Here is a 21,150-nt window from a genome sequence, read left to right on the forward strand (position 1 = left end):
CTTCTCCAATACCACAAATGGAATGCAAGTGAAAGTCACTCAGTCGTGTCTGACTCTTTGCAACCCCATGACTACACAGTCCATGGAATTCTCTAGGCCAGAATACTGGAGTGGGAAACTTTTCCCTTTTCAAGGGCATCTTCTCAACCCAGGGATCAAACCCAGGTCTCCCACATCACAGGCGAATTCTTTACCAGTTGAGCCACAAGGGAAGCCCAAGAGACTTGAGTGGGTAGCCTATCCCTCCTCCAGCAGATCTTCCCCATCTAGGAATTGAACCAGGGTCTCTAAGAGTCGGACACGACTGAGTGACTTCACTTTCACTTTTCACTTTCATACATTGGAGAAGGAAATGGCAAACCACTCCAGTGTTCTTGCCTGGAGAATCCCAGGGACCGGGGAGCCTAATGGGCTGCCATCTATGGGGTCGCACAGAGTCGGACACGACTGAAGCGACTTAGCAGCAGTAGCAGCAGCCCCTGCATGCAGGCGGATTTTTAACCAACCGAGCTATCAGGGAAGCTCACCTTAAAAGGAATAAAACTCTGATACTTGCTACCTCATGGATAAACTCTGAAAACATCATGGTAAATGATATAGGCCAGACATAAGATAAACACCATCTAAATCCATAAATCCACTTATATGAGGTACCTCAGATAGACCAATTCTTAAGGAGGGAAACTAAAATTACCAAGAGCTGAGGGAAGGATTAAGCATTTTATTCAATGAAAATAGGCAACAATATCCGGAAAGCCATAATTTAAAAGGGATTATAAACTTCTGGAGAAAACAGGGAGAGGCGGGAAGGGAGAGGTTGGGGGCTCCGGCGATCCATTGCTTAGAGCTCGGCTTAGCCAGGCTGGGGGTCCTCCGGGCCGGTGAATAGGCGCTCGGCTCCCAGGGCCGGCGAAGAGGTGAGTTTGGCGGAACCTGGACGCCCGTTGGGGAAGGTGGGGACTGGGACGCGGGGCTCTCACAGGAAGGAAAAGATGGGAGAACAGGGACCCAGCGGGGAGGGAGGCCAGGTTGGCTGCTGGGAAGTGGTCGATTTTCCAAAGCAAGAGTCGAGCGGCAGGAGACGGGCGCGGGGAGGTGTATGTAGTACGGCCGGCAGGACCCCGTCCCCGCCCCAGCCCGCGCGGTTCCTCAGCCGCCTTCCAGTCAGAAGGTGCGAGGCGAGGCCTGAGGAGGCTCCGGCTTGTGAGGGACGGGTTGGAAGGCCGCCGGCCCACAACGCTAGCGGAATCGTGCGTTGCTTTGGTGGTTCCCGGAGTCCCGCGTGTTTATTCCGAAGTGTGTTTCACGCCCGGGGCGGAGCTGGAGGGCGGCGCGAATGTAGCCGTGAGTCCGCAGCGACGCGACCCTAGATTCCCGGGCCCAGTGGCGGCGCTCGCGCCCGCGTCGTGGTCACTCGCCCGGCTTGAAGACTTCCGCCGCGCGCTCGGGAGTCTGGGGTGGGCTTGCTCGGATTTAGGGTACATCAGGGGGGTGTTTTTACCTCAGACCCCAATTCGGTTCCTGCTGTAGTTTTTCGGCCCCCTGCGTCTCACCGGGCAGGTGGTGGAGATCAGGCCTCCGACTGTACAGACCTCTCCCTGGCTGAGACTCAGGGTGGTAATTTGTTCCCACGTTCATTCTCTTTGCCAACTTACTTCCCTGCAGTCATTTGTGACGGTTGGTTTTTCCAGTGAATGTTGGTCTGTCTTCACTGACTACCGATTTCTGGCAAATCCGTATTTATTATCTAGGTTCTGCACTTTTGAAATGTGTATTTCTGAGGGTAAAAGTTTTAAGAGATAACTAATGGATCTGAACATTTTATACAATAAGGATTGTAGAAGGTAAAATCGGAGAAGGCAATGGCACCCCACTCCAGTACTCTTGCCTGGAAAATCCCATGGACGGAGGACCTTGGTGGGCCGCTGTCCATGGGGTTGCTAAGAGTCAGACATGACTGAGCGACTTCACTTTCACTTCTCACTTTCATGCATTGGAGAAAAAAATGGCAACCCACTCCAGTGTTCTTGCCTGGAGAATCCCGGGGACTGGAGAGCCTGGCGGACTGCCGTCTATGGGGTTGCACAGAGTTGGACACTGCTGAAGCGACTTAGCAGCAAATGATTAATAAATTGAGAAAAATGAAGAGGGCAACTATGCTAAACAGATGGAAAGGAGACAAGCCCAATAACTAAACAAATGAAAACCCCCACAATATTCTGATAAAGTAAGAACAGTTCTAATGTAATCAGATTTAGCCCTTTGTTAGTAGCATTTTGTAAAGGGGTACATATGGAAACATTTTTCTCTACATACTTCCTGATGTAATAATGTGTCTCTTCATCACATCAGGGAGGGCTCAAAATTGAAGGGACTTGCTCTGACTTGGTCGGAGAAGGCAATGCACCCCACTGCAGTACTCTTGCCTGGAAAATCCCATGGACAGCGGAGTCTGGTGCGCTGCCGTCCATGGGGTCGCTAAGAGTCGGACACGACTGAGCGACTTCACTTTCACTTTTCACTTTCATGCATTGGAGAAGGAAATGACAACCCACTCCAGTGTTCTTGCCTGGAGAATCCCAGGGACGGGGGAGCCTGATGGGCTGCCGACTATGGGGTCGCACAGACTTGGACACGACTGAAGCGACTTAACAGCCGTAGCAGCGGTAGCTCTGACTTGGTAATGTGGATTTCTCCACGAGATGGCGCTCATATAGTGTCTTTGATTTTAGTTTCCATCCTAAGGAACGATTTTCAGTATATTAACTATCACAGAATAAATAGAAATGTGGCTTATATTTTATGATATGTGCATCTGATTTCGTGTTTTATCGTGTAGAGTTTTATGTTTCAGAAATTAGAAAAAAAATTGAGATGTAGTGTTGATGTGCAGGGGGAAGAATTGTATGTATCCATAGACATGGTTCTATTTGTGTGTGCGAGTGTGTCCAACTTTTTGCAACTCCATGGACTGGAGCTCACCAGGCTCCTCTGTCCATGAGATTTTCCAGACAAGAACACTGGAGTGGTTTGCCATTTCCTCCTCCAGGGAATCTTCTCTACCCTCGGATCGAACCTGAGTCTCTTGTGTCTCCTGCATTGGCAGGTGGATTCTTTATCATTGCACCACCTGGGAAGCCCAGATTTTTTCAGGTAGCCAATACTGAATGTTTTTATACTTTACATTTAGATAACACCACTGAATGTAAAAATTATCTTTTTAAGCATATATATATGTGTGTGTTATATAATATGAATATAAATATATATGTGTTAAACTTGTTAATTTTTTTATTTTGAAAAATTCAAACATATATAAAAATAGACAGCATTCTAAGGAACTCCACGTACCTATTATGTAGCATTAGCAATTACTAACTCATTGCCAATTTTTTTCATCAGTATTCCTTAACATTTTCCTATTTATTTAGAAGTAAGTCTGCTCTGTTCCTTGATTTTGAAGGAAATCCCTGCATATGTACACAGTATATTTTTAGAAACACACACATTCACAATAAAATGTACTGTCTTATACAATATCACAGTAAAATGCACTATACTCAAAAATAATGGTATGAACAAAGTATTTTAAGAGCCCAAAAGGAGTCACTAATTTTGTTTTCCATAAGAGGACAAATTCAGAGAAGCCTTTGAAGAAGAAATGACATTGACCTGTTCCACGAAGTATGGGTAGGAATATGTCAGGTGGAGAGTGGAAGAAAACACATTTTAAGCATTTGTGCAGCATGAAGAGAGGCATACATGTGTGACTATGTGTGAATGAGTGGATAACAGTGTAATGTATTTGAATATTTAAGCACTTAGGAGGAAATTGCAGAAGAAAACCTGTGATTATTTTAGGAAATTAATAATTATAGTTTATGGATCTAGAAAAATTTTTTCTACATCTTTGTAAATGGGCTATAAATGGATTTTGGTATTTTTTAGATTTATGACAAAGTCCAGCTTTTAACAATGTTGGAATCAAATGACTCCGTGTTTTCCTTGGATAATTTGTTTTTTGAAAAAACAGATGAAGCTGAAAAGTAAGTCTGCTTTAAAAAATAGCAGTCTGTTTTTGGTTTGTTATTTTTACAGCATTTTAGTTTTATCTTTGGTAAATTTATAAATAAAAAATAAGGGATCAACAGAATGACATTTCAGATATATACTTGGTAAACATGGAATTCAGGTATAAGGGAATAGCTGAAGTTTGACATATTTTAATTTAAAAAATAGAATAGATTCTTGCCTATTTGGCTTTCATTTATTTGCATTTCTGGTTTGTTCAAGTTACTTTTGGCTAAAGTAAAGACTGAAAGTAATGGTCAAAGAGTAGCTCAGGATAAGGAGTGATGATGGCAGCTTTTGGAAACAGAAAGGGCAGTGTGCCAAAGGCCAAGTGTGATAGGCAGGTTCAATAGGCAAGCAGTAATCAGGGGTGGAAATAAAAATGTGACACTAAAGGAAATATGAATTGGGGAATAGGGAGTCTGTTAAATACTGGCTTTTAAGGATTTTCACAAGTGAATCATTTTAATTCTAAGTTTTCTATGTATTCTTTTTTAGTGAATCATTGAGTAAATTATTTATTGCTCACTTATTCTTTTATTTATTCAAATATTGACTGAATAAGACTTTTAAAGACTTTAAAGACTTTTACTTTAAAAAACTTAAAGTCAGCTTGAGGTTCAACACATATATGGAAGAATCATTCATAAATAATGTGACCATGTAATTCAGACTGGAACACTTTTGAGAGTGAAAGAATGCATCCAAATAGAATGACAGTTGTTAATCAGGACTGGCATCAGCAAATTTGGAACATATGGTTGCTCTTCTAACAATACAAAGTATTGTTAGTTCCTTCAGACTTCACCTAACAGTCATGAGTAGGACTGTATTGCTGAGTCCTATGGGACCCTATGGGAAGTCCCTTCCCACCAGGGAATCATTGACCCTGGAGATGATCTTAGAACTCTGTGACATAGTCCTGAATTTCAGTTGTTTTGGTGTATTGTCAGACAATCTGTTAGATATTGTCAGGTAATGTGTTCAGATTTTTTATTTGGAAAATAGAGCTGCAATAGCTATGTTTGAGGTGCTATGAGATGTAGAAAAGTGAAAGACTGGCCTCTTCTGGGAGATAAAACCCTAAACAAAGCAATAAGGAAAAAGATCATCAAATCCTCAGGACTTGGCTTAGACAGTTTATGTGGTGTTCTTCAACTTTATTTTCTGTTTCCCAATGCTTGCTGCTGCTGCTGCTAAGTCACTTCAGTCGTGTCCGACTCTGTGTGGACAGCCCACCAGGCTCCCCCGTCCCTGGGATTCTCCAGGCAAGAACACTGGAGTGGGTTGCCATTTCCTTGTCCAAAGCAGGAAATTGAAAAGTGAAAGTGAAGTCACTCAGTCGTGTCCGACTCTCAGCGACCCCATGGACTGCAGCCTACCAGGCTCCTCCGTCCATGGGATTTTTTCAGGCAAGAGTATTGGAGTGGGGTGCCATTGCCTATCTTTGTTCTAATGAAGGACAAGCCAACTTAGGTTGGAAAGGAAATATTAAAACATTACATGTTAATAGGATCACAGCTGAACTATAGGGCAATAGGCAGATGCCAACAGGGTGACAAAATCTCATCAGTTACTACAGGTTTTCAAACTGATTGTCAATTTCAACTGATTTCTTGGCTTTTCTGTTGTCATAGATGATTTTGGACCAGGAATATTAGGGTTAAGACATTAATTAGTAATAATGTTTTGGTGTCATTTATAGACTTATGACCCATGATTAGTTGTCCAGTATATCATCAGTAATTTGTTAACTTGTATTGGTTAAGATGCTAAAGTTTTGGAATGATTTATTACTTTTTTTTTAATATTGGAACAGATTAAGATCCCTGTTACAGCATTTGAATTGGAGAAAATAAAATGGAATTATAGCCATTATTTAGATAGCATACCTCAGAGCAGTGTCATTAATCCCATGATACACAAGGAAAAAAGATTGAGAATGTATAGGGATATGCTATATGCTGCTCTATAAGGATAAATTGAAGTCATCACAGAAAGGTAGTATATTAAGTTTAAGAGTTTGTAACTGAGTGTTGTTCAGTTGCTCAGTCTTGTCCAACTCTTTGTGACCCTATGGACTGCAGCACACCAGGCTTCCCTGTCCTGGAGTTTGTTCAAACTCATGTTCATTGAGTCGATGAAGCCATCCAACCGTCTCGTCCTCTGTCGTCCCCTTCTCTTCCTGCCTTCAGTCTTTCCCAGAATCAGGATATTTTCCAATGAGTTGGCTCTTCGCATCAGCTGGCCAAAGTATTGAAGCTTCAGCATCTGTCCTTCCAATGAATATTCAGGACTGGATTCCTTTAGGATTGACTGGCTTGATCTCCTGGCTGTCCCAGGGACTCTCAATGAGTCTTCTCTAGCTCCACAATTTGAAAGGATCAATTCTTTGGTACTCAGCCTTCTTAATGGTCCAACTCTCACATCCGTACACAACTACTGCAAAAACCATAGCTTTGACCATATAGACCTTTGTCAGCAAAGTAATGTGTCTGCTTTTTAACACACCATCTAGGTTTGTCATAGCTTTTCTTCCAAGGAGCAAGTGTCTTAATTTCATGGCTGCAGTCACTGCAGGAATTTTGGAGCCAAAGAAAGTAAAGTGTCACTGTTTCCATTTTTTCTCCATTTATTTGCCTTGAAGTGATGGGACCTGCCTCTTGAGAAATCTGTATGCAAATAAGGAAGCAACAGTTAAAACTGGACATGGAACAACAGACTGGTTCCAAATAGGAAAAGGAATACGTCAAGGCTGTATATTGCCACCCTGCTTATTTAACTTATATGCAGAGTACATCCGGAGAAGGCAATGGCACCCCACTCCAGTATTCTTGCCTGGAAAATCCCAATAACAGCAAAGCCTGGTAGTCTGCAGCCCATGGGGTCGCTAAGAGTCATACACAACTGAACGACTTCACTTTCACTTTTCACTTTCATACACTGGAGAAGGAAATGACAACCCACTCCAGTATTCTTGCCTGGAGAATCCCAGAGACAGGGGAGCCTGATGGGCTGCCATCTATGGGGTCACACAGAGTCAGCACGACTGAAGTGACTTAGCAGCAGCAGCAGCAGCATACATCATGAGAAACATTGAGTTGGATGAAGCACAAGCTGGAATCAAGATTGCTGGGAGAAATGTCAATAACCTCAGATATGCAAATGACATCACTTTTATGGCAGAAAGTGAAGAAGAACCAAAGAGCCTCCTGATGAAAGTGAAAGAGAAGAGTGAAAAGCCTGGCTTAAAGCTCAACATTCAGAAAACTAAGATCATAGTATCTGGTCCCATCACTTCATGGCAAATAGATGTGGCAGACTTTATTTTTTGGGGGCTCCAGAATCACTGCAGATGGTGGCTGCAGCCATGAAATTAAAAGATGCTTAATCCTTGGAAGGAAAGTTATGACCAACCTAGACAGCATATTAAAAAGCAGAGACATTACTTTGCCAACAAAGGTCCGTCTAGTCAAGGCTATGGTTTTTCCAGTAGTCATGTATGGATGTGAGAGTTGGACTATAAAGAAAGCTGAGAGCTGAAGAATTGATGCTTTTGAACTGTGGTGTTGGAGAAGACTCTTGAGAGTCCCTTGGACTTCAAGGAGATCCAACCAGTCCATCCTAAAGGAGATCAGTTCTGAGTGTTCATTGGAAGGCCTGATTTTGAAGCTGAAACTCCAATACTTTGGCCACTTGATGCGAAAAGCTAACTCATTTGACCCTGGTGCTGGGAAAGATTGAGAGCAGAAGGAGAGGGCGACAGAGGGTGAGATGGTTGGAATGACATCACCGACTCAATGGAGATGAGTCTGAGTAAACTCCGGGAGTTGGTGATGGACAGGGAGGCCTGGTGTGCTGCAATTCATGGGGTCGCAAAGAGTCGGACACGACTGAGTGACTGAACTGATGGGACGGGATGCCATGATCTTAGATTTTTGAATGCTGTTGTTTTTTTTTAATTTATTTTAATTGGAGGCTAATTACTTTACAATACTGTGGTGGTTTTTGCCGTACAGTGACATGAATCAGCCATGGGTGTACATGTTTCCCCCATCCCAAACTCCCCTCCCACTTCCCTCTCCATCCCATCCCTCTGGTTTGTCCCAGTGCACTGGCTTTGAGTGCCCTGTTTCATGCATCATACTTGGACTGGAGATCTATTTCACATATGGTAATATACACGTTTCAGTGCTATTCTCTCAAATCATCCCACCCTCACCTTGTCCCACGGAGTCCAAAAGTCTGTTCTTTATATCTGTGTCTCTTGCTGTCTCACATATAGGGTCATTGTTACCATCTTTCTAAATTCCATATATATGCTTTAATATACTGTATTGGTGTTTTTCTTTCTGACTTATTTCACTCTGTATAATAGGCTTCAGTTTCATCCACCTCATTAGAACTGATTCAAATGTGTTCTTTTTAATTGCTGGGTAATATTCCATTGTGTATATATACCACAACTTTCTTATCCATTCATCTGCCAGTGGACATCTAGGTTGCTTCCATGTCCTAGCTATTGTAAACAGTTCTGTGATAAACATTGGGTACACATATCTGTTTCAGTTCTGGTTTCCTCAGAGTGTATGCACAGCAGTGGGATTGCTGGGTCATATGGCAGTTCTATTTCCAGTTTTTTAAGGAATCTCCACACTGTTCTCCATAGTGGCTGTACTAGTTCACATTCCCACCAACAGTATAAGAGGGTTCCCTTTTCTCCACATCCTCTCCAGCATTTATCGTTCGTAGAGTTTTTGATAGCAGCCCTTCTGATAGACATGAGATGGTACCTCATTGTAGCTTTGATTTGCATTTCTCTGATAATGAGTGATGTTGAGCATCTTTTCATGTGTTTGTTAGCTATCTGTATGTCTTCTTTGGAGAAATGTCTGTTTAGTTCTTTGGCCCATTTTTTGATTAGGTCATTTATTTTTCTGGTATTGAGCTGCTGCTAAGTTGCTTCAATCGTGTCCAACTCTGTGTGACCCCATAGACGGCAGCCCACCAGGCTCCCCTGTCCCTGGGATTCTCCAGGCAAGAACGCTGGAGTGGGTTGCCATTTCCTTCTCCAATGCATGAAAGTAAAAAGTGAAAGTGAAGTTGCTCAGTCATGTCCAACTCTTTGCGACCCTATAGACTGCAGCCTACCAGACTCCTCCGTCCATGGGACTTTCCAGGCCAAGAGTACTGGAGTGGGGTGCCATCACCTTCTCCGGTATTGAGCTACATGAGCTGTTTTTATGTTTTTGAGATTAATTCTTTGTCAGTTGCTTCATATGCTATTATTTATCCCACTTTGAAGGCTGTCTTTTCACCTTGCTTGTAGTTTCCTTCATTGTGCAAAAGCTTTTAAGTTTAATTAGATTCCATGTGTTTATTTTTGCTTTTATTTCCATTGCTCTGGGAGGTGAATCATAGAGGATCTTGCTGTGATTTATGTCAGAGTGTTTTGCCTATGTTTTCCTCTAGGAGTTTTATAGTTTCTGGTCTTACATTTAGATCTTTAATCCATTTTATTTTTGTGTATGGTGTTAGAAAGTGTTTTAGTTTCATTCTTTTACAGGTGGTTGGCCAGTTTTCCCAGCACCACTTGTTAAAGAGATTGTCTTTTCTCCATTGTATATTCTTGCCTCCTTTGTCAAACACAAGGTGTCCATAGGTGCATGGATGTATCTCTGGGCTTTCTACTTCATTCTATTGATCTATATTTCTGTCTTTGTGCCAGTACCATACTGTCTTGATGACTGTAGCTTTGTAGTATAGTCTGAAGTCAGGCAGGTTGATTCTTCCAGTTCCAATCTTCTTTCTCAAGATTGCTTTGGCTTGAATGTTGAGTTTTAAGCTAGCATTTTCCGTCTCCTCTTTCACCTTCACCAAGGGGGTCTTTAATTTCTCTTTGCTTTCTGCCATAAGGGTGGTGTCATCTGCACATTAAGGTTACTGATATTTCTCCTGGCAATCTTGATTCTACCCTGTAATTCATCCAGCCTGGCATTTCTCATGATGTACTCTGTATATAAGGTAAATAAGCAGAGTGACAGTATACAGCCTTGATGTGCTCCTTTCCCAATTTTGAACCAGTCTGTTGTTCCATGTCCATTTCTAATGATTGCTTCTTGACCTGCATCCAGGTTTCTCAGGAGGCAGGTAGGGTGGTACGGTATTCCCATCTTTTTAAGAATTTTCCAAAGTTTATTGGGATCCACAGTCAAAGGCTTTAGCATAATCAATAAAGCAGAAGTCAGTGTTTTTCTAGGATTTCCTTACTTTTTCTATGATCAAACAGATACTGGCAATTTGATCTCTGGTTCCTCTGCCTTTTCCAAATCCAGCTTATACATCTGGAAGTTCTCAGTTCACATACTGTTGAAGCCTAGCTTGAAGGATTTTAAGTATGACCTTGCTGGCATGTCAAATGACTGCAGTTGTGCAGCAGTTTTTGGCATTGCCCTTCTTTGGGATTGAAATGAAAACTGACCTTTTCCAGTCTGTAACTGAGTTATGTTTAGTTAATAAATACGTAGTTTCTGATGTTATATCTTTGTTAACATAAATTCATATTTTTGTATTTTATATAGCCACCTAGACAGTGAAATATCTATGGATTGGTTTCTTCCACCTGCTCCACTGATTTCAGAAATTCCAGATACTCAAGCATTAGAGGAAGAAATAGAAAATCATCAACTGTTAGGTAAACTATCACATATAAGTTGTAAAGTCAAACCCATTCAGCTCATGTCAATGTAAAAAAATCTAATATTGAAATATTCATTTCTTTTATATTAATGGAATAAAATGAAAGTTAGAGACTAATTCAAAATAGTGGTCACCAAACCTTAAAATCTGAAACATTTTCCTTCTCCATGCATACATATGCACACATATGTATATTACAGGCACAAAACATACTATCACACACACCTGTTATATTGTTCTGTGAATTTGTTTTCCTCATCCCATTAAAACTATCACTGCTATTTAGTTTTTGTCTTAGACTTTACTAAAGGTAGGATCCTCTGGTTTAGGAAACCAGATTCATGAAATACACTGAGTGAAAAAAACAAGATGCAAAAACTATATAGTGTGTTATCATCTTTACAAAGTTAGAAAACAAACACACTCAAATAGTATATGTGACCTAATGTGATATTGTTGGTAAAACTGATTTTTAAATTAAGTATTAGGTTCATGCATGTTTAAGTTTCAAAATTTTTATATATTTTATACTCATATATAGAAAATTATATATAGAATGTAGTAATTCTATTGTGTGTTATAATAGAACACACACCCATATATATAATATGTATGTATACTAGTATAGTATAAATGATAAGGCAAATTTAAGGCCTAAAAAGGCCTCCAAATGCCTTCCAGACTTTCAAAGATACTTATAAAGTCTCTGTAAAGACACCTTTAAAGTTCCATCACCTTGATGAAAACATTCTATTATCTTAATTTTTGGGCTTCCCAGATGGTGCAGTGGTAAAGAATCTGCCTGTTAGTGCAGGAGACACAAGAGACATGGGTTCAATCTCTGGGTCTGGAAGAGGAAATGGCAGCCCACTCCAGTATTCTTGCAACCCACTTCCAGTTATGGTTATTTCTGTGGGTCAGAAATTAAACCTATTTTATAATATAGGCTTAAATTTCAAACTTAATTTCAATAATTCTTAACTAATTTCGAGTTATCCTTCACTTATGATGTACCATAAGAGTAACAACTATTGTATTTCAAAATCACATATGGTATTACAGATCATTTTGTTATTTTCATATTCACCTAGTAAGCTCTTTTGAAAAATTTTATTAAATTTTTCTATCATCATTTTTAAATTTTGTTTTCAAGGAGAATGTGTAATAATTCAAGTGTTTCTTCTTTGTAGGTCAGAATAAAAAATCAAAAATGTTACCATCAAATTTAAAGATAACTAATGAAGACATAAATTATGTTTTACAAACTCAAAAATTCCAGTTTGACTTCCCTTCTAATGAATATGAAGAAGATGATCTAAATTTAGGAGGGGCAGGTAACAATGACTTACATGTTGCTGGCAAGCTGACATGTGGTTCTTCTCAGAAATGGAAAAATCACATTGGCACTGAGATAGAACTTGAGAAAAATGTTCCAGATGATACAAAGTTAGTTAATTCTGCACAAGATAAAGGAGTGAGCACGTCAGCCTTCCGCAAAAGGTAATTAGTTAAATGAAATAAATGATATTCAGTGATACAGTTGAATATTTATGTGTATGTCCAGAAGTTTGAAGTATGATAGAATCTGAATGAAAAAAAAAATCAACAACAAATAGAGGTCTACTGTGTACTCAACACTCTTTTAACTGAGTTCTAGCCATAGGTTCTTGCCTTCAGAGAGCTTGCAGTTTATCAAGGGAAAGGCAAGTAATAACTAAAAATAATTAAATACTTTTTGTATGACAATTATTTTGATGAGATATATGGCTAGAGCAGAGGTTCTCAAACTTTTTGTTTTTAGGACCCCTTTCCACTTAAAAATTATTGAGGATTCCCATAGAGCTTTTACTTTTTTGGGTTATATCTATTGATATTTAACCATATTATAAATTAAAGTGATGGGGAAAAAGTGTTATGGAAATTGTTTTGATCCTATGAACTCTCTGAATCTTGACCATCATTTGAGAATGGCTGTTAATATGGGATCCTAATCTGCTGCACAATCAGGGAAGATGTTCCTGAAGAAATGATTTTGTAAGTTTAAGGAAGAATAAAGTCAAGCTGAGTGCAAATAAAGTAGAATGTTCCAGGCAGAAGGAATAGTCTGTGCAAATGGACTAGAGCTTGGCTTATTCTTAGAAATTTTTATAGTTTAAAGTGAGAGAGAATGAGAGCATGCTAAGAGACAAAGTATGGAGGGGCCAAGTCCTTCAGAATCTTGTAGGGAGTGAAACATTTTGTACTTTTAAGGTAGTGCTTATTAAATTGTGGCCTGTGAACTCACTGCATCAGAATCACATGGAGTGCTTGTTAAAAAATTTGGATTCCTGGTTCCTTTCTTAGATCTGTTGAATCACACTCTGGATCAAGGTGGGGATGGGACCGAGGAATCTTCATTTTTAACACATTTTTTGAATGATAGTTAGGCACACAAAAGTTTGAGAACTGTTGCCCTAAGGTCCTGGGTTTTGAGCAGAGAGGTAAAATTAGATATTCTTTTTTTATTTAAAGTCCATTTTTGCCCCAGTAGGATAAATTAGAAGAGAACTAGAATACATTGTGAAGGGTCATTTAGATTATTTTATTAGTCTAGATGAGAGAAAATGGTAGCCTGACCTAGGACCTGAATCCTAGATGTCTGGCTTGAACCAGATTGATGAAGGATGATAGTATTCTTTCATGATGTAGAAACTGTGAAGGAAGAATAGAGGAAGGTGATGAGTACAAATTTGTACATGTTGTTTTAAGTACTTACAAAATGTCCAAATAGACAATTGGATATATGGGTTTAGGATTCAGAAGAGATATCATTGATAGTTTTTGTTTTTTCTGTAACATAAGAGATGAAGTCATCTGTGGAATTTGAGGGGGAAAGTAGAGGTATTGAGCAAGTATGAGAAGGGTGGAAGAAATTATGGAAAATGGGAAAGCAATCTAATTAGAATAATGGTAGAATTGTTGGACATTGTGAAGGTCCCAGTTGAGGTTGATGTCTGTGAATTTTTAAATAAATTTTATTATGATGTAATTCACATATCATAAAATACATTGTTTTGAAGTGTACAATTTATAGGTTTTAGAATAGTCACAGAGTTGTGCAACCATCACTACTATACAATTTTTGCTGCCCCAGACTAACTCTGTACTCATTAAGTTACTCCCCATTTCTCCATCCCTCACCCAGCCCTGGCATTTACTAATTGTTTTCTGTTTCTGTGGGTTTTCCTATTCTAAATATTTAATATTATAAGTGGAGCCTTTTCTGTCTGGCTTCTGTCTCTTAGCACAACATTTTCAAGGTTCAACCATGTTCTGTCATACATCAGTACTTTATTCTTTTTATGGCCAGTAACATTTCATTGAATGGGTATATCACATTTTGTTTATTGATCTGTCAATTGGTGAACTTTTGATTTGTTTCCACTTTTTGGCTATTATGAATAATGTTGCCATGAAAATTCAGATGTAAGTTTTTGTGTGAATAGGGTGTTGACCTCCTGGGAAGTCAGAAATTGAAATACAACTTTATAGTTGGTTTTCCTTATCTGTAAATCTGCATCAGTGGAGTCAACCAACTCAGATTATATAGTATTGTAGTATTTATTGAAGAAGAAAAAAATCCGAGTATAAGTAGACCAATGCAGTTTAAACTTATGTTGTTCAAGGGTCAAATGTATTTTAATTCTTTTGGATTTATACTTAGAAGTGGAATTGCTGGGTCATATATTAACTCTATATTTATCTTTTTTTGAGAAACTGCCAAATTGTTTTACAAAGTAACTATGCTGCTGCTGCTAAGTCGCTTCAGTCGTATCCGACTCTGTGCGACCCTGTAGACAGCAGCCCACTAGGCTTCTCTGTTCCTGGGATTCTCCAGGCAAGAATACTGGAGTGGGTTGCCATTTCCTTTTCCCAAAGTAACTATACCGCTGAACAATTTCACTAGCAGTATATGGAGTTTCTGAATTCTCCACCTCCTTGCTAGTACTTGTTGTCTGTCTTTTCTATTATAGCCATACAAAATGGGTGTGATGTATGTCTCATTGTGGTTTTGATTCGTGTGTTTCTGCTGACTAAAGGTTTTGGGCAGCTTTCCATGTGACTATAGGCTATTTATATATCTTATTTGGAGTAGTGTCTATTCAAATCCTTGATCTGTTTTTAAAATTGTGTTGTCTTTTTATTGTTGAGTTGTAAGGGTCCTTTACTTATTCGGGTTGAAAATCCCTTATCAGTTATATGAGTAGCAAATATTTTCTTACATTCTGTGTGCTGTGTTTCACTTTTCTGTTCATATCCTTAGCTGGCCAAAAGTTTTTAATTTTGATGAATTCCAATTTTTCTAATTTTTGATTGGATTTTTGGTGTCCTATCTAAGAAACCATTGCCTAATCCAAGGTTGTAAAGACTTACTCCTACATCTTCTTCTAAGATTTCGCTCTTACATTTGGGTCTATCATCCATTTTGAGTTAATTTTTTCAGTATAGTACAAAGTAGAAGCCCAGCTTCATTCTTTTGCACATAGATATCCAGTTGTTCCAGCACCATTTGTTAAAAGCAAAACAAAACTGTTCTTTCCCCATTGAATGACATGACACTTGCACTTATAATCCATTGACCATGAATGGAAAGTCTGGAGTGTTTTCTTACCATCCATTTATCTGACTCTTCAATATCAATTGGTGTGCAACAATACAATTCAATTTTCTTACTAACTCCTAGAGTTAGCATCAGACTGCAAGAGTTAAGTAAGGATTCAGTCCCACAAGACTACCCTACTTCAAATGCCAGCCACAAATAGGGTGACAGGCTACCCAAATTTCTGCCTTGCAGTCTACAAATTTGGGAGTTCCCACTACTGTGCATTTGGTATAACACTTTGCTAGAATTACTCACAGATTTAAAAAAGCATTTTACTAAGGATTACCAATCTGTAAACATGGGATATTTCCACTTATTTAGATTTTCTTTAATTTCTTTCAAATATATTTTGTAGCTTTCAGTGGACAAGTCTTATACTTATTTTGTTACATTTACTCATAAGTACTTATTCTTTTTGATGTTATTTTAAGTGGAATTTCAGATCGTCCATTGAAAATGTATAGAAATACAGTTGATTTTTGTATATTGATTTTGTTTCTTCAGTCTTGGCTGATGTGAATTTGAATTTGAATATTATTCATCTACCTAACAGTTGTGCTTTTTTCAATAGTGTTCTACCACTTGACTGCAATTATGAAAATATAGTAGATAGATTTACATAGAATTTCAGATTTGCAAGATAAGTATGATAAAAGTATAAAAGGGGAGAGGGGTTTAGAATATTGATAAGAGAGTGATTGAAAAGATATGTCATGGTATTAGAAAAGTGAAGGGGAAGATGGTTTGGGAGAAAATAAAGAGGTTAATTATAGTAATTTTTTTCTTTGACCTCATTAGTACCTTGAGCAAACAAGCTAAAAGGATAGGAGGTTGTGGTCAGAAAATGATTTTTTAGAATTGTTGTTTTGAGAAGAGGATAATGGTAACATCTAAGGCGGGAGAGTAGGTGACTGAAATCAGATGAGGGAGAAAGCTACTAGAGATAAAAGGCTAAGAAACGTAGAGGGTAGAATTTTGAATGGGTTGTCTATGTAGATGGTAAAGTAACTCAGTTACTCTGGGAGATGGTGAAGGACAGGGAAGCCTGGCGTGCTGCAGTCCACGTGGTCACAAAGAGTCCGACTAGACTGAGCAACTGAACAACAACCACCCAGTTTATGGAAGAGCTTGTAATTAAGAGGAAAAGATTCTAAAGTGAACAGAGGTTGATATAGGATATATGCAATGAGGAGGAATACAATTTTGCATAGCTAGACAGCACAGATACTTTTGTGAGAGAGTAGAAACATAATGGTGTAAATTTGGTGTGGAGAAGAAATGTGAGAGAATTAGCAGTTTGTCCACTTAAGAGTTTTTTTAAGAGCGAGAGTTTTCCAGGGCAAGTAAATATTTTTGTTAAGAGCAGGAAGTAAATATAAAATTCAGTAAAGAAGCACAGGACATAAGAGAGTGTGGCATGGAAGAGCCAAAGGACCTAGGGAGAATATGAAGTTCAGGGAATTTAAATAGTTGTGTGGATAATATTTTTACAGTTGGAAAAATCTATTTCAAACTCTAACTTTAAAGTCATACAGATAGAAAGTGGAGGAGCTTTTGATTTATACCCAGGTTTGTCTGATTCCAAAATCTGTGCTTTTAAGTGATATCACAGCATATAGCACTGTTGGTATCAGTGTTTTCCTTGTTTTCAATACCATTTTAAAATGGGATTCTGTTGTATTATGAAAGATTAACCATCTGCTTTTGCATTTTCTGTCTTCAAAAACAGAACTGCTACCATTGGACGATGCAGCTCTATAGTTTGTTTTAGAATACATGTCTCTAGTTTTTTGAAAGATTCGATTCAGTTCAGTTCAGTCACTCAGTCGTGTCTGACTCTTTGCGACCCCATGGACTGCAGCACGCCAGGCCTCCCTGTCCATCACCAACTCCTGGAGTTTACTCAAACTCATGTTCATTGAGTCAGTGATGCCATCCAACCATCTCATCCTTGTCACCTTCTTCTCCTACCTTCAATCTTTCCCAGCATCAGGGTCTTTTCAGATGAGTCAATTCTTCACATCAGGTGATCAAAGTATTGGAGTTTCAGCTTTGGCATCAGTCCTCCAATGAATATTCAGGACTGATTTCCTTTAGGATGGACTGGTTGGATCTCTTTGCAGTCCAAGGGACTCTCAAGAGTCTTCTCCAACACCACAGTTCAAAAGCATCAATTCTTTGGGGCTCAGCTTTCTTTATAGTCCGACTCTCACATCCATACATGACTGTCTCATACAAAAACTTGGGCTTCCCTGGTGGCTCAGATGGTAAAGAATCTCCCTGCAATGCAGGAGATGTAGGTTCAATTTCTAGGTCAGGAAGATCCCCTGGAGAAGGAAATGGCAACCCACTCCAGTATCCTTGCCTGGGAAATCCCATGAACAGAGGAGCCTTGCGGGCTGTAGTCCATGGGGTCGAAAAGAGTTGGATGCAACTGAAGTGACTAACACAAAAAAACCTGTCATTAAGAGTAATAGTGAAAATAACAGAAAATATTTTATATTCGTATTGTAATTATTTGGGTGTCATTCCTTACAGAATTCTGTAAGACTGATAACCTGCTGTCAGCTCTATTACTTATTCTATAACTTGCTGCTGCTGCTGCTAGTGTTGTATTATTAGGAATCTTATTGATTACTTCTTCCCTTAGGGCTATTAAGGGAATCCATCCATTACTTTGATGGATTGTCTTTGAATCAGTCAACTATAGTAAATTACAATCATAAAGATGGCCTTTCTTTGTTTTACAGAACTTTGCAGAGAGCCATTTCTTACACTCAAGTGATTATTGAACAGTGCTTGGGAAGTTGGTGCTAGTTACTGACAAGAATCTGTCCACATGGGCTGCTCTGTAAGATTGCTTCAGTGTTCTCATGTTATAATGGCTAGGTCCCCTCAGAATGAATGATTTAAGAGACTATGTGGAAGTGACAGTCTTTTATGACCTAGCCTTAGATGTCACATGCTTGTCCTTCCACAGCATTCTGCTAGTCTTATAGGCAAGTCCTGATGCAAAGAAGGTAACTCCAAAAAAGTGAGCACCAGGATACAAGGAGCATCAGAGCTGTCTCAGAGGCTGGCCACCACAGATGGATTTATCTGAGTTTTAAGAAAGTGAAAAGACATAATTAGGTGATAAATTTAGCAAATCATACTTTAGAAGAATGATTAGCTTTTGTGTTCTAATAAGCCATAATTGGTAAATTTAGCAAATCATACTTTCGTAGAAGGAGAAGGCAATGGTAACCCACTCCAGTACTCTTGACTGGAAAATCCCATGGACGGAGGAGCCTGGTAGGTTACAGTCCATGGGGTCGCAAAGAGTCAGACACGACTGAGAGACTTCAGTTTCACACATTGGAGAAGGAAATGGCAACCTACTCTAGTGTTCTTGCCTGGAGAATCCCAGGGATCGGGGAGCCTGGTAGGCTGCCATCTATGGGGTCACACTGAGTCAGACATGACTGAAGTGACTTAGCAGCAGCAGCAGCACTTTAGGAGAATGATTAGCTTTTATGTTCTAATAAGCCATGACCTATAGGTATTTTTAAAGAAACCAATTTTATCCTAGTTTTTTATGTTCTAAGTAATGATTACATATGCAAAATTTTTTGCAGGTTATTTAAAATATCTGATAATATACATGAAGATGGTTATTCCAATGACAGTGCAAACTTGGACTCTAATACTGGCTCAGTGAAAATTGTCCAAACAGAAGTGAACAAAGGGAAATCATGGAAAGATAGCAATAGTAAGCAGAAACCTCAATATTCAGACTGTAACATTTTGACAGCCACTGATACACTTTTTGCTTCTGAAATCAGAGAAGGCATAATCAAAGCACCACTTTTTCCAGTTGCATCCCAGCCTCATACAGTTCAAGGTAATTTCTTGCTTTTTTTTACTTTATTTTATGAGTACAGTCTAGTTTGTATTTCTTAGTATAGGTAAGAATACAAAAATAAATTTGAGTAGGTTGTTACTCTATGTGCAATTTATTATATTGCATTTTTTTAACCTGTGATATAATATTGTTTTATCTATTCTTTTAGTAAAAAGTTTATACAGATTCTATTGAAGTAGCTTTTATGGAAAAGTTTAAAAATATCCGTAAGAATGTAGGATTTTTTTTTTCCCTAGGGGTAACAGAAAAAAGTTTAGATTCCTTGAAGGCTGTCACAGAAATTCGTATCCTTTAAAGTTTTTTACTACATTAGCATTATATTTGATGTCATAATTTTAAAGCATTTTATTTTCATTGCATTTCTGTTTGTTTTGGCTGACAGAGCAAAAGAGGGAAATGTGGATCTTTTGGGTCATGTAGGAGTCCCAATATGTGTGATAGTGCTACTGAAAGTGTCATCTGCAGACTGGTGCCAGTTGTGAACTGTTGGTTACCAGTCAGTGGCAAGTACAGATATGAGATTTATATTATGGAATGAACTTTTAGCATATTTACTTACAGATTGATACAGATAATTTCTTATTTTTTAGGTATTGGTATAAACGTGGGTAGGGGAAATGACTGAGAATGGGATATTCTATAGATTGGGGACATTTTTACAAACTGAGTAATTTTTGAAAGAACCTAGTTTGTAGTTTATACTATTTTATATTTCTGGGCATTTCCAATGTAAATATTTTGAGTATGTATGTTTTGAGTACGTATCTGAAGGTAACATTTTTTCTTTGATAGTTTGTGTATGTCTGTCACACTATATTTATTCTATTTTATAATTCATCAGCTGTTTCTGTGACTATTTCCCTTTGACCTATGGACTCCTTGAAGGCAAGGACCAAACCTTGTGTATCTTCTTATGTTTAAATACATTGAAAGCCATATAAAGTAGGGAAGTTGTTCTGGCAAAAAAGTAGCCCTGAGGAAGGGGGAGGATAAGAAAGTATGGAATATGTTTGAAAAGAACAAGAATTCCAGCTTGGGTGAAAAAAGTTATGATTAAAGGGTAATATTCATGTTGATGTATGGCAAAACCAATACAATATTGTAAAGTAATTAGCCTCCAATTAAAATAAATATATTTTAAAAAAGGGTAGTATTAATAGAAAATAATGATGGTTAGGTATATTAGGATTAGATCATTTAATGCCATGAATACCAAGTCAGAAGTTTTTGCTTTTACTTTTTATATATTTATTAAGCCATGAAGAGAAACCATGAAGTATTTTTGAGCAAGTCAAGTTACATTACCAAAACCATGCTTTAGGATTATGGAATTAGTGACTCAAAGCTGGAGAATGTTCTAGAATCCACAAAAATAATGATCTAGTTGGCAAAACAGAAACTGAATTTCAGATATTAGGTAGTTGAGCTGGAGAAATCTAGGGATGAGTGATTCTTATCCTGGGTATCCTGAGGACTGAGATAATTCTGAAGTATAGTTAGAAAACGTTTGCTTGGCCACTTGTGAAAAGTTGCCTTCAATGCAGATAAATGAGTGGGTGGAATGGGAGGAGCAGATTATAGAAGGGTTATAATTGATTATATAATAATGTCACACATGGCTAGCCGTTAGTGCTCCTATTTACCATGGCATCTCAATCTCACTGCATTTCCTTCTGTCTGGTGACCTAAATAAATTCTGGTGTGGGAATGTAGGAAACACGTTAGCAGTAAACAGTTAGTTTCATTATCTGTATGATGGGAAATTCTTATCCCATACCTGAACTGGCCATATTATGACACTTATTTTTGAAGCGTTTTAAAGATTTTCTTGCTA

At 38.6% G+C, this 21,150-nt stretch overlaps 1 protein-coding gene across 1 annotated transcript in view; it reads left to right on the forward strand.

The window, feature by feature from the left end:
• The first annotated feature begins 3,944 nt into the window (after positions 1–3,944).
• Positions 3,945–21,150, forward strand: part of HFM1 (HFM1, ATP dependent DNA helicase homolog) — a 109,941-nt gene continuing 92,735 nt past the window's right edge. Inside the window, exons 1-5 of the mRNA XM_027536541.1 lie at positions 3,945–4,046; positions 10,653–10,765; positions 11,961–12,270; positions 19,030–19,295; positions 19,553–19,600. Of these exons, the coding sequence (XP_027392342.1) occupies positions 3,976–4,046; positions 10,653–10,765; positions 11,961–12,270; positions 19,030–19,295; positions 19,553–19,600 (808 nt within the window). The 5' untranslated portion in view covers positions 3,945–3,975. The remainder of the gene's footprint in view (positions 4,047–10,652; positions 10,766–11,960; positions 12,271–19,029; positions 19,296–19,552; positions 19,601–21,150) is intronic.

The sequence above is a fragment of the Bos indicus x Bos taurus genome, chromosome 3 (genome assembly GCF_003369695.1).
Source record: "Bos indicus x Bos taurus breed Angus x Brahman F1 hybrid chromosome 3, Bos_hybrid_MaternalHap_v2.0, whole genome shotgun sequence".
NCBI lineage: Eukaryota > Metazoa > Chordata > Mammalia > Artiodactyla > Bovidae > Bos > Bos indicus x Bos taurus.